The sequence below is a fragment of the Mytilus edulis genome, chromosome 1, assembly GCF_963676685.1.
Source record: "Mytilus edulis chromosome 1, xbMytEdul2.2, whole genome shotgun sequence".
Classification (NCBI taxonomy): domain Eukaryota; kingdom Metazoa; phylum Mollusca; class Bivalvia; order Mytilida; family Mytilidae; genus Mytilus; species Mytilus edulis.
This window is the reverse complement of record NC_092344.1, coordinates 96005541-96019552: the sequence shown is the minus strand read 5'-3', so window position 1 is coordinate 96019552 and position 14012 is coordinate 96005541. Positions and strand designations below refer to the sequence as shown.

The 14012-nt window shown below is 32.7% G+C and overlaps 1 protein-coding gene across 7 annotated transcripts in view; it reads left to right on the top strand.

Moving 5' to 3' along the window:
- LOC139495966 (tyrosine-protein kinase SYK-like) overlaps window positions 1–14012 on the top strand; it is a 42466-nt gene that overhangs the window by 12086 nt on the left and 16368 nt on the right. For 4 of the 7 annotated variants that reach the window (XM_071284433.1, XM_071284417.1, XM_071284425.1 and 1 more), the window contains exons 5-9: window positions 7569–7729; window positions 9028–9160; window positions 9999–10092; window positions 10710–10801; window positions 12201–12411. In XM_071284433.1, coding sequence (XP_071140534.1) covers window positions 7569–7729; window positions 9028–9160; window positions 9999–10092; window positions 10710–10801; window positions 12201–12411 — 691 coding nt within the window. Of the gene's footprint in view, window positions 1–3170; window positions 3219–7568; window positions 7730–9027; window positions 9161–9998; window positions 10093–10709; window positions 10802–12200; window positions 12412–14012 lie in introns of all 7 variants that reach the window. The other 3 variants (XM_071284410.1, XM_071284397.1, XM_071284403.1) reach the window with 1 other exon arrangement.

Sequence of the window (14012 nt, the reverse complement as noted above, 5' to 3'; positions counted from 1 at the left end):
CTCCCCCTCCTAGATATGCATTGATATTCTTTATTGACTTTAATTATTCAATGAGTAATGTGCCATACTAATTATGAACACTGGAATTTATAATTTTTATACGACCCCAAAAAAATTTTGGGATCGTATAATGGTATGATGTCGTCGTCTGCGTCGTCGTCGTCCGAAGACACATTAGTTTCCGGATAATAACTTTAGTTTAAGTGAACAGATCTTCATGAAATTTTTTCAGAAGGTTCAATACCAAAAAGGGGGTTGGGATTGATTTTGGGGATGATGGTCCTAACCGATTAGGAATTAGGGGCCCAAAAGGGGCCCAAAACAAGCATTTTTTTAGTTTCAGGATAATAACTTGTGTAGCAGTATTTCAATTGCTCTGAAATCATACCGCAATGTTTAAAACCACAAGTAGAAGGTTTGGATTCATTTTAGGGGTTATGGGGCCAAAATTTAGGAATTAAGGGACAAAAAGGGGTCAAAACAAGCATTTTTCTAGTTTCAAGACAATAACTTATGTGTAATTGTATGGATCTCTCTCAAATTGCACCACAATGTACCATATAACAAAGGGGAGGCTGGGATTAAGTTTTGGGTTAATTTCCCAAAATATGTAGGAATTAGGGGCCAAAAAGAAGCATGTTTCTAGTTTCCAAACAATCATGACAATAACTTGTGTTTAAGTGTATGGATCTCTCTGAAATTGTACTACAAGGTTCAATACTGCAATGGAAAGCATGGGATTGAGTTTAAGGGTTATTGCTCCAAGGGGGTTTCAAAAAGTTGGGAGGGGGGGGGGGGGTTTGTTTACCATTTTTTGAAGGGCTGCCTTTTTTTTCAAAATTTCGCAAATTTCAAATTTTGAAAAGTTTCAAGAAGAAATCTTCAATTGCACAGTATTGTGCAATAGATTTGTTAGATCTTTGACCACATTAATTTTGTGACAAAAACCTATATTATGTCAAAAATTTGATCACAATGCAAATTCAGACAGAATCAAGCTTGAATATTGTGACCAAATTTGCCCCAACTGTTCAGGGTTCAACCACTGGGGTCATATAAAGCTGCGCCCTGCGGAGCACCTGGTTATGAATGTTTTCTGCTAAGATGGCAGCCATTCATGATTTTGAAAGATTTTTTTGGTGAAATCACGTAAAAAAAAGAGACAGAAGATAATTTTATCTAGGTTATGCATAAATATCAGGTTTGACATTCAAAATTTGTTCCAATGGATGTACTTTGAGCTTAATTAAAATCCTTGGACTCCGAAACTTTAAAAAAAAAAAAAAAATTAATTTCCTTGGTGTCAGCTTTTTTACCAGTTTAGTAGCTGATTCATTGAAAGCTTTCGTGTGTTGAGTTTTAAGTAGGTAAATGATGATTTACCTTTGACCATAATGTGAGTAAGGGTATTGAAAAAAACATATGATACCATTGTGCACAACCATTTTTTTTAACTAGGGTTTGTCCTAAGGAAACATGGGTTTTGTCATTGCTTTTTCTAGGGTTACCCAGCCTGTATCTACAGTTTCTCCAAAACCCTGTATTAGAATTCCTTTCTTTGAAATTCACCATATAATGCCATTGTACACCATGTATTTTGTTTGTCAATTAGCAAATTATTGCTTTGTTCCGTTCCTTTTTCTGGGATAGAGGCATAACAATTTTGTAGCCACGACACCTTTTTGATTTTTCACCATATAATGCCATTGGGCACCTCCTATTTTGTTTATTATCTAAATTATATTCGGGGTTTTCCTAAGCAAATCATAAACTTGGTGAGGTACAAGGGGTATCTTGTTTTGTGAGCTGAGCTTGCAATAAACAGAGTTCTACTTGTATTTTATTGTTCTCTCACTGCTTATGATTATTGTGAAAGATTTAGCAATCATAAAATAAGTTCAACCCAATCTCTTTATTGAAATCTTTAGGAAGAATTGTCAACCTTTACCTCATTTTCTGACTTTGTGCTGACTACTAGTATTCTTTTGTCCTTCACCTTATTGCTGTATATTTGACAGAAAAGCTGCAATTACTAACTTTTTAAGTATTTGATTTGACTTTGACATTAGTCAAACCCACAACTTCCAGCTGTTGCAGCAGTTACCCTTGTACAAAACCATCAAGGCAGTCATTGATGGAAATTGTATCTGATTTAGCTGATGATTTGATTAGCCTGTGTCTCTGAGTCTCCCTCTTTTATTGACATGAAAGTTACTAGATTTTTATGCGAGGGAGAATAATTTAAGATTTAAATGACATCCTGATATGTTTATAATATATAAAATACTGGTTCTTTCTATTCCAATAAACTTTCTGCTTATTATGCTTGGCCATTGCTGAAAATCTTGATTTGACAAAAAAAAATCTATTGATTATGCACGGTCTTGTTGCAAATACATTTTGCTCATAACCATTAATGCCTAGCCTTTTTGAAAAAGCAGTTTACTTAATATCCTTACTAAAAATAAACCAATAGAAAATGTATGTCTATATAAGGGTACATGCATATACGTATTTTGTCCAGTTGTGTATGTTTTTGTGTAAATTATTGCCTTATTATGTCCTTTTACAATTCTGACTTACCTATAGGACCCTCTTATTTTGAGACATTTCTGAGGGGAACTTATTATCCAGACTGCATTCTGAAAAAAAATGTTTTTCATATAAATCCTCATCTACAGTATGTTATAACTATATAAATCAATAACACATAAAAACTGTAAAACATACGTTTACCATCAAAGGGTTTATACATCTTTATTGTTTCTGATTCCACCATTTTGTATTGTCATTAGGTTCATTGTATATGTCATTAAATTTACACCCAATACAAATATATAGAATGCATTCAGAGTTTATGATATTATTTATGCATCAACTGGGTCAAGAAATTTGTTAGAATGTTATTTTTTCCATTTGTAGTTTTACTATTTAAAAATAGAAACTTATGTAATTTTAAGGATAATTTTGGCTTCTACACCAGTGTGCCAAAAGAATCAATTGGCAGGGGCACCAGGGCTCTAAAAATATACTTTCAATATGATCAGGTTTTAATTGTTTATGAAATTCACATAGGGAAACATACAAAATCAAATCAAAAGGATCAGTTTATAGCTTGCAGAAAAAGTCAAGAGTTTTTATCCTTTATACAATTTTACTTTCTTCTGTAGAACAAATATACTGACTTCATTCATAGACATTCATTAAGTCTGGACAAGGTAAGAGAGCAGATCTGCTTGTGGAATATGTTATCCATCTCGAAATTTATATGATTCCAATACAAATCATTTAACTAATCTTTTAAAGAATGCAACTTTCTGAATTAACAAGTGTCCAAATCAAAGTGACTGAAATGTATTTGCAAATGAATGTATAGATTCTCTTTATGCATGGGTAACATTTTGCATTTTGACAGTTATAAGCTGATTGCCTAGTCTGCATGATGTTAAAATAGTTCCAATCCTGATTAAAATACAGATCCTTTATCTGTGCTATGCTTACAATGATCTGACATCAATCTGTTCTGCTTACTTATCTGATAATTAGTAGGTACATCACTCAACAATTTTAAAGTGTGCAGGCACTTCGATTCAGACCAGCATGTAATAAGCTATTTTTTCCATAATATGGTTCTTCAACTCCTTATACTCATGGTTCCCATCCGTCTGGCTTTCCTTTGAATGTTGTTAATTAATCACCATAAGTGAACCCCAACAAAATCCTTGCAGGTGACTGTTTTTATGATAGTGTAAATGTAGGTAGTATTTTGCTTCCTAGGTAATACCTTTCTCTCTCAATGCAAGTAAGTACAGATAGTAATTTGAGTATTAAAGTGACAATAGTGACACAGTCTATTGGACCTATAAGTCACATATTTGACAATATATGTAGGTTTATGTACTATCACAGACTGTATTATAAAAATATTATATTTGTAATACTTTTCAAATAATTTCAAATTAATGTTCAAACATTTAGATTGAAATGTGTAGATATAAAATTTGTAGTTAAAATATCACTTGGCATCTAATATGTATTTTGCTCATTCATTTTCTTGCATTAAAAATCATTAAAATGTTAAATTTTCCAGAAATTTACTGCAATTTAAAGTATGTACCGTACTCCAAAAATGTTATTTCGAAAAATTAGATATAAAGAGGGCAATCATAGATATAATGGGACTCAATTTTGGTTTCTCCATTAGTACATTATATATGCAGGCGCGGATTCAGAGGGGGGGTTCAGGGGGTTGGAACCCCCCTTTTTTTTGGACGATCAATGCATTTGAATGGGGACATGTAATTGGAACCCCCCCCTTTGTCCTGGGTTAGGAACCCCCCCTTTTTAAAATGTCTGGATCCGCCCCTGTATATGTACTACTTCTCGTTTTATAAGATGCTTAAGCACTATGTTCTGGTGTCTCCTCCAGCTAAGCAATCAACATACTGAAATGATTGTCTCCTCTTGGGTCAAACTGCTGCAAACATCCTTATTGCAGATCTAGAGAATGCAACATTGAAAAATTATCTAATATTGTTTTTGTCATTACCGCACCCATATTGTACATTGTAATCTTGAACTGTATTGTTTGTATAACTGAATTAGGATTGTATCTTTGTCAGTGCCCCCTGAGGGACCTTAATTTGAATAAACACATATTGTACTGTATTGTATAGTAAGCAGGTCTTTCAACTGGAGTTTTGCATGAACATCTTCAGCTTTCCATCCTTTATAGTAAAATTCCACAATTGTAAATTGCAGTTGTTATGAAATCAAATCTATTCCGATATCTTACCATATTAATCCATTGATGATACTGACTTGGAATCCCGCTTATATCTTTCTGATATCCAATAATGGGTGCAAATACCTATGATTTTATCTTTTTATGTAGTATAACAGAAATATATACAATATAGGCAAACATATGAATGAGAGCAGACAAGAAATGAAGAAAACTTAAATAATGATGGAAAAATCTTTTATTTTCTTAGATATAACTAAGAAATAATTTTAATGACCTCTTAATTATATTCATACAGATTTTTACTATATTTAATAAAAATTAACTTCTTCATTCACTCACTTTTTATGCTTAGTCGATTAAGCATTTAAAAGTGAACAGTGCAGAAATAAGAATATATATAAATCTGTTTTTTACTAATTTATTTTTTACCAGTTTTATGGGAAGTAACTCTTGTGCTTTTTTAACATGATTTTTTTAAATAATTAATTTTACAGGTATTTTATTAAAAGTTTCATATATTATTGTATTAAAATATTGTTTAAATCGTTATAACTGTAATGGCTTAATTACAAATTTTACATGATTGACAATAATATTTTTTAGCAATTTTAAATAATATTATATAGATATAATATATAGATTGTAAAAAAATAAGCTACGTTTTGTGTCTCCATTATAATCAATACGTACAAAAATTGTTAGATATCTTTTTAAATCTCTCGAGTAAAAGTGTGGCAACACACAAAATAAATAATTAATGGAAGCCAGTGTCATATCAACTGTTGCCAGATTAATTGTGGTGGATCTCGTTTCATATAGTAGGTAAAACGAATCACGCCACAGGGAAACAGTGAGTATCAACTTCAAATAAACAATAAAACTACTATCAAGTCTAAAAACTTTAAAAAATAAAACAACTGTTTGTTATTTGCCCTTTTTTTTTTTTCTAACATGGATATGATTACAATTCTTGCATATCTAGTTAAGTGCAATTTTTTTACTAACTTTTAAATTTGTCTCATCAATGTCTGTCTCAGCTCCGATCTGTTAGTTCCTCTTTAACTTTAGAGTTTTAAATGCCCCCAGGGTATCGTCCGCCTTTTTTAGCTCACCTGACCTGAAAGGTCAAGTGAGCTTTTCTCATCACTTGGCGTCCGTCGTCCGTCGTCCGTCGTCTGTAAACTTTTACAAAAATCTTCTCCTCTGAAACTACTGGGCCAAATTCTACCAAACTTGGCCACAATCATCCTTGGGGTATCTAGTTTAAAAAATGTGTGGCGTGACCCGTCAAACCAACCAAGATGGCCGCCATGGCTAAAAATAGAACATAGGGGTAAAATGCAGTTTTTGGCTAATAACTCAAAAACCAAAGCATTTAGAGCAAATCTGACATAGGGTAAAATGGTTGATCAGGTCAAGATCTATCTGTCTTGAAATTTTCAGACGAATAGGACAACCTGTTGTTGGGTTGCTGCCTGTGAAATGGTTATTTTAAGGAAATTTTGCAGTTTTTGGTTATTATCTTGAATACTATTATAGATAGAGATAAACTGTAAACAGCAATAATGTTCAGCAAAGTAAGACCTACAAATAAGTCAACATGACCAAAATTGTCAGTTGACCCCTTAAGGAGTTATTGCCCTTTATAGTCAATTTTTAACAACTTTTCGTCATTTTTTGTAACTTTTCTAAAAATCTTCTTCTCCAAAACTACGTTGCCAAATTTAACCAAACTTGGCCACAATTATCATTGTGGTTTATAGTTTAAAAAATGTGTCCGATGACCCAGCCTGCCAAACAAAATGGCCGACATGGCTAAAATTAGAACATAGTGGTAAAATGCAGTTTTTGCTTTATATCTTTGAAACTAAGACATTTAGGGCAAATCTTTCAAGATTTAAATGTCCATCAGAATAAGATATATCCCCTCACAAATTTTGAGTTGAATCGGACAACCTGTTGTTGGGTTGCTGCCCTAAAATTGGTGATTTTAAGGAAATTTTGCAGTTTTTGGTTATTATCTTGAATACTATTATAGATAGAGATAAACTGTAAACAGCAATAATGTTCAGCAAAGTAAGATCTACAAATAAGTCAGCATGATCAAAATTGTTAGAGGACCCCTTAAGGAGTTATTGCCCTTTATAGTCAATATTGAACAACTTTTCGTCATTTTTGTAACTTGTATAAAAATCTTTTCTAAAACGACTTGGCCAAATTTAACCAAACTTGGCCACAATCATAATACTAGGGTATCTATTTTAAAAAAAAGTGTCTAATGACCCCGCCTACCAACGAAGATGGCCGACATCAGTAAACACATTAACAGGTGAGCGACACAGGCTCTTGAGAGCCTCTAGTTTTCATAACTGTGATGTGAACCACTGAAGATGTTCAAACCCTTCATGTGAAATTATTTGAGATTTGTTCAATCCTTATCAATATTTTATATGATATGTCTCATGTTGAAATGGGGGTCAAGTTACTTATTTATAGTTTTAACTTTTGCTCTCAGGAGTTAGTCTTTGATACACCTTATCACTAATCCCCGCTGACCCCAGAATCGGTCCCGTTAGAACTGTTGATGTCACTTTTTCTTTTAGGCGTCAGATATTTTGTATTATGATGTCAAAATTTTACGGGAACTTGTGTGATGTCCAGTAATGGCAGAAAAAAGTGATAAGGTGTATTAATTGCGAATTGGTGCTTTATGTTGTTTTCCTGAAATAACTGAAAAACCACCAGTTCAATTCTTTTTAAATTTTGTTTATCATGATAAATGGAGGTTTTAATTGATAACATTTTACTCTTTTATTTGTAGAATGCCAAAATGGAGAGGGCTCTTGGTGCTCAAAGGGACCACTTAATTTTGTTAGTGGCTAAAGATCTTCATAAAAAGCAACCATGGTATCATGGGAAAATTACCAGAGATGAAGCTGATAAAAGAATGACTAAAGCTGGGCATGATGATGGAAAATTTTTGTAAGTTTTACTTCTTTATGAATTAACTGACATAAACATAAATTCAGGAGTTGCTTTTTTGTTGTAAAAATCTTAGCTGTTTGAACAAATGAGATATATTCCTAAATTTGCACAAAACATTTCTGAATAAACTATATAAAGTTATCATCAGGAATATACTTATATGACCTAGAAACTAAAAAATAAATGTATCACACAAGGATGTCAATCTGGAAGCACTGGTCACTGGAAAATACAGGTTTTCATCCGTTTAATACGTTCACCTTTACTTACACTATACTATCATAGATCTTAAAGATATATATCAGTTGACAACTACTGATAAGGTTCTTGAATTGTCTTTTTTATAAATCTGAAAAATACATTTCCTCTATATAAAATACTGTGTTTATTGTCATTAAAGTTCATTATGATATAGTAAATTAACCATTTTCTTCTTAAGAATTGAATGCTTCTTTTTGTAAATTTATTGGGGTGTAAAAGTGACTGAAGTACATTTTGTATGTACGCACGGTCAACGCTTTTACAACCCTATAAAGTTACAAAAAGAAGCATTCAAAACTTATAATTACATTTTTATGCCCCACCTACGATAGTAGAGGGGCATTATGTTTTCTGGTCTGTGCGTCCCTTCGTCTGTCCGTCCGTCTGTCTGTCTGTTCGTCCGTTTGTTCGTCCGTCTGTCCCGCTTCAGGTTAAAGTTTTTGGTCAAGGTAGTTTTTGATGAAACTGAAGTCCAATCAACTTGAAACTTAGTACATATGTTCCTTATGATATGATCTTTCTAATTTTAAAGACAAATTAAACTTTTGACCCCTATTTCACGGTCCACTGAACATAGAAAATGAAAGTGCAAGTTTCAGGTTAAAGTTTTTGGTCAAGGTAGTTTTTGATGAAGTTGAAGTCCAATCAACTTGAAACTTAGTACAAATGTTCCTTATGATATGATCTTTTTAATTTTAATGCCTAATTATATTTTTTACCCATTTTCACTGTCCATTGAACATGGAAAATGATAGTGCAAGTGGGGCATCTGTGTACTTTGGACACATTCTTGTTTAGCTATGATTATGAAAACACGAATTTTATATATTTTATTATTTAATTCACCTGTGCACTTTATTGTTGGAGCACGTGTTATCATGAATGAAAAGTTGTATTGAGCAATGCAACTGCTTACGGAATAACACGTGATGTGCAGTTAGCCAATCAGAATAAAATATTATAATGAAACATACATCTAATGTAATTATATAGAATTGAAATTATTAACAAACTATAATGTGCCTCTTTTGCAGAGTTAGACAAAGAGATGATAAAAAGACCTTTGCCTTAACATTAAGTTATAGAAATGAGGCCAGACATTATATGATTGATAAAAAAGAAAAATTTGCCATACAGGATGGTCCAAAATTTGATTGTTTAATGATGGTAATTAAAACTTTAACTACTTATAATTAGTTATCTCTAAATCGGTTGAAATAAGATGATACCCTTCATATGAATGGATAAGTTTTGTCCTCTATTGAAATATAGAGATTATAAAGATTATGTTAACCCATTAATCTTCTATATGTCTGTGCATTCGGACATATATGTTAATTTTTATCGGAAATAAGGATGATGTATAAAAACTGAGTACTATAATTATGTTAGAAAGACATATCGGGTAATAGATATAAGAAGATGTGGTATGAGAGCAAATGAGACAACTCTCCATCAGAGTCACAATTTTTAAAAGTAAACCATTATTGGTCAAAGTACTGCCTTCAACACAGAGCCTTTGCTCACACCAAACAGCAAAATATATTAAAAGGGCCTCCAAAATGACTAGTGTTAAACTATTCAAATAGGATACCAGCAGTCTATATTCAAACAAATTCCTTTTATTTTAAACAGTAGGGCATGAGTTCTATTAAAAAAATACAAGTGTAAGAGTTTGCATTCTTGAATCCCTGGAACAGTTAACCATGGCTCTACTCATGATTCTAAAGAAATGCTGAATTAATGCAGCTAATTCAGGGTGGTTCTAAATAGACATTGGTAGAGATAAAATATTCAAGAATATTTGTATTCAATTTTTTTATAGAGAGAGAGAGAGAGAGAGAGAGAGAGAGAGAGAGAGAGAAATGATATATAATTATTTTTTTTAAGGATATGATACATGGAAATAACATCAACAAATTTGAAGTTTTTATTTCAAAAATGATTTATGTACATATCATATTCATATATTTTAAGAGTATCAAATGTTTATTTTCATTTTTAGTTGATTGACCATTATCATAATAAATCTGATGGGTTACTATGTAAACTAGCCACTCCTGTTCCTAAACCAGGGTATGATAAAAGTGCTTTGGCAAGTAAGTATTAACTAGTCTAGGTTGGTTCCTCCCTCAAATATTTAATATGCCTTCTGTTTTGTCAAACTCATCAAATTTGGCGTGTTTCTGAAACATGTATCATCTTAATATTTACATTGACACACAATATTGGCCGACCATAGCAAGGACTGTATAGTCAGTCAAGGGCTCGAGGTAGCTAAAAACTTCCATCATCAGACACACAATATGAACTAGTTCACAAAAAGAAGTTTCCAACGTATCTTGCACACAAGATTTCTTTGTTTGGTAGAGGTCATAGGGAGGATAAAGGGTAATTGAAGAAGTCTTTGATGGTTGCCTTTAGCAATAACAGTGACACAACATATCCTTATATTTAAATATGCACTAAAAAGATATGTAGTTTAACATTCATATCATTTTAACATATTATCATACAGGTAATAACTCTATAATACAGAGAGCATTGTTATGTAAACAACGTACAAGAACTAAAAACTTTTTGTCATAATGATAGAAGTTTCCATATCCAATCAAACTGTGTTATGAGAAGTTAGTCTGATAACAAAGTGTTAAGTTTTTCAGATGACTGAATTCCTATTACCTATTTAAACTCTTTTATTGAATTTGCATTTTAGAATATATGGAAAGCAGTACAAGACAAAACATGGTTTATTCTGATCATCAAATTCCAGGACGTAGGCCGTCACAAACCTCATTACACTCACCTGTAAGTTTTTACAAGTTTGTTATGAATTAATCATTCAATACCATCTTATGACAAAGACAATTACTGTTAATTTAAAAATTATTGCGTGAATTTATTATTTTGTCATTTTTGTTAAAACACTAAAATGCCATTTAAAATTTTGCGATATTGAGAAAAATCCTGTTTAATTCATATAAAAAATTTCAAAATGCAAGTTTTAATTATTGCCATTGTAACCCTGTCCCATTTTTTGCCATAATTTCTTAATTTACAGTAATTTTGTGTGTTGTTAGGAGCTATTCAATGGCACTCGTTAATTTTGTATATATGATGATGAGCCTAGATTGACAAAGGTGGTTAATATGTAACAGCCACTATGTTCCGTCAGTTACTTTGTTCTGACGGATCTTTTCAACTAGTTATTTCGTTCCGATGGAACTTTCCAACTAGTTGTTTTATTCCAAATGCAGTCGAAAAGTTCTGGAAAAAAATAGCTAGTTGAAAAGTCTTGGAACAATGTAGCTAGTTGAATAGTTCTGGCGGAACAGAACAATTAGTTACATCGTACCGAATATAACATATTTCGTCCTTTACGTAGAAAGAGGGGGAAGAATGAGTATCAGTTTATATAAGAGCAAACCATTAATTTACAAGAATACCTAACACACTGAAAAGGGTTTCTTTGGGGACAAATATGAAAAAAAGGGGCATGGAACTTTTTTTGGGGGGAAATAATGAAAATGTATTTAAAGTTTAATGTACTGAGGGGGAAGAACAAACTTCCCCAGCAAAATTTAAGTTGTATTTCATAGCTCACATAAAACGGAATAAGTTGCATTATCATGCAAATTTAATATTCATAGTACCCTCAAGAGAGGGAAGAATACCTCCCTCCTCATGTGGGTCTTTGCATCAATTCTTTTAATGGAACTTTGTGGCTGGTTGATAAGTTCCATTGGAACTTTTGTGCTAGTTTGTTAGTTCCTGTTTTGACTAATTTGGCAAAAAGGAAATTTCTAACTAGTTGATATGTCCCGGTGGAACTTTTAAACCAGAGGAATAAAAAAGTAACTAGTTAATAAGTTCCTCCAAAACTTTTTGGCTAGTTAGTTCTTTCTGCACAGAACTTTCCAACGTCAGAACAAAAAAGCATTTACAAATACTCATGTATGTATGAGAGTTAGTCACTGAGGTCAGAGGTAAAACTCCATTTTAAAACAAGACTTTATTTTTGTACCTTTCTATTTTACAATGACTAAAAATGTGAGATATTAATGCATATTAGTTGTCTATGTTAATATACCAATTCTTTTTGCTATTTCAACATACCACTAACCTAATTATGATATGATAGATACTAATGTTTATAAAATGTTCAAACGATGTTAAAGAATATTTCCAAACTTTACTTTCATTTTAGACTTCTCCAACTGGTAATAGCTTCCCAGGGAAAGTCCCATCCCGGGCTAATAGTAATCGAGATCGAGCTTTACCACTTCTTCCTCCTGAAGAGAATGCACCACAACCTCCCCCTACACGGACTAAATCTGGTATCATAGGCAGACCCCCGCCTCCATTACCTACTGGTGCAGAAAGGGCAAACTGGACAGGTGGAAATTGGGAACAACCAGGTATAGTCAAATATTCAATACATAGTGAAGATGTATTAAGGTCTGTCATTCATAGATGACATCATAATATATGTGATCAGAAAAATCCTTGTGTCATTATGTTTATAATAATTGTTCTTTTTAATCATTTTTATACCCCACGCAACAAAGTTGCGGAGGGTATAATGTTTTTGACCCGTCCGTCCGTCCGTCCGTCCGTCAGTCCGTCCGTCCTGTTTCTTGTCATCGCAACTCCTCTCAAACCACACAACAGAATTTCACGAAACCTTTTCAGATAATAAGGACATACTATGTAGTTGTGCATATCGACGGGAAATTGCGATTCAATTTTTTTTCTAGGAGTTACGCCCCTTTGAATTTATTTACTTTAATGTACTACTGCAACAGTTTGTCATCGCAACTCCTCTCAAACCACACAACAGAATTTCACGAAACCTTTTCAGATAATAAGGACATACTATGTAGTTGTGCATATCGACGGGAAATTGCAATTCAATTTTTTTTCTAGGAGTTACGCCCCTTTGAACTTATTTACTTTAATGTACTACTGCAACAGTTTGTCATCGCAACTCCTCTCAAACCACACAACAGAATTTCACGAAACCTTTTCAGATAATAAGGACATACTATGTAGTTGTGCATATCGACGGGAAATTGCGATTCAATTTTTTTTCTAGGAGTTACGCTCCTTTGAACTTATTTACTTAATGTACTACTGCAACAGTTTGTCATCGCAACTCCTCTCAAACCACACAACAGAATTTCACGAAATCTTTTTATATGAAAAGGACATATTATGTAGTTGTGCATATTGACGGGAAATTACGATTCAATTTTATTTCTAGGAGTTACGCCCCTTTGAACTTATTTGCTTCAATGTACTACTGCAACAGTTTGTCATCGCAACTCCTCTGAAACTACACAACAGAATTTCATGAAACCTTTTCAGATAATAAGGACATACTATGTAGTTGTGCATATCGACGGGAAATTACGATTCAATTTTATTTCTAGGAGTTACGCCCCTTTGAACTTATTTGCTTCAATGTACTTCTGAACAGTTTGTCATCTCAACTCCTCTGAAAACACACAACAGAATTTCATGAAATTTTGATGATAATAAGGACATACTATGTAGATGTGTATATTGACAGGAAATTATTATTCAATATTTTTTCTTATACAATTTTTTTTTCTTATACTTATTTAATTTCTCCAATGACAATGTGGGGACGTGGGGTATGTGAGCGTGCTCACTAAGGTTCTTTAATTTTTGTAAGATTTATGATTTTTGATATGATGAAATTTTGAATCATCATACTAAATAGATGTACTGAAATGTAAAATGATGTCAAATTGAATAAACTGGTAGATATTGTTTGAAAAATTGTATTTTATTACTAGGTTTTGCCAAATAATTAGAGCCCTGCCAAATGGCAGGTCGCCCTATAGTGATCAGTCTGTCTGTCAGTCTGTCCGTCGTCCGTTCATTACAAGTTGTGGCCACTCTATATCTAAAATACTGTTATAATTTCATACTTTATACTTGAGATGTATATTAACCAACACCAGAGGGTGTGTAATAATGTATGTACAACTTC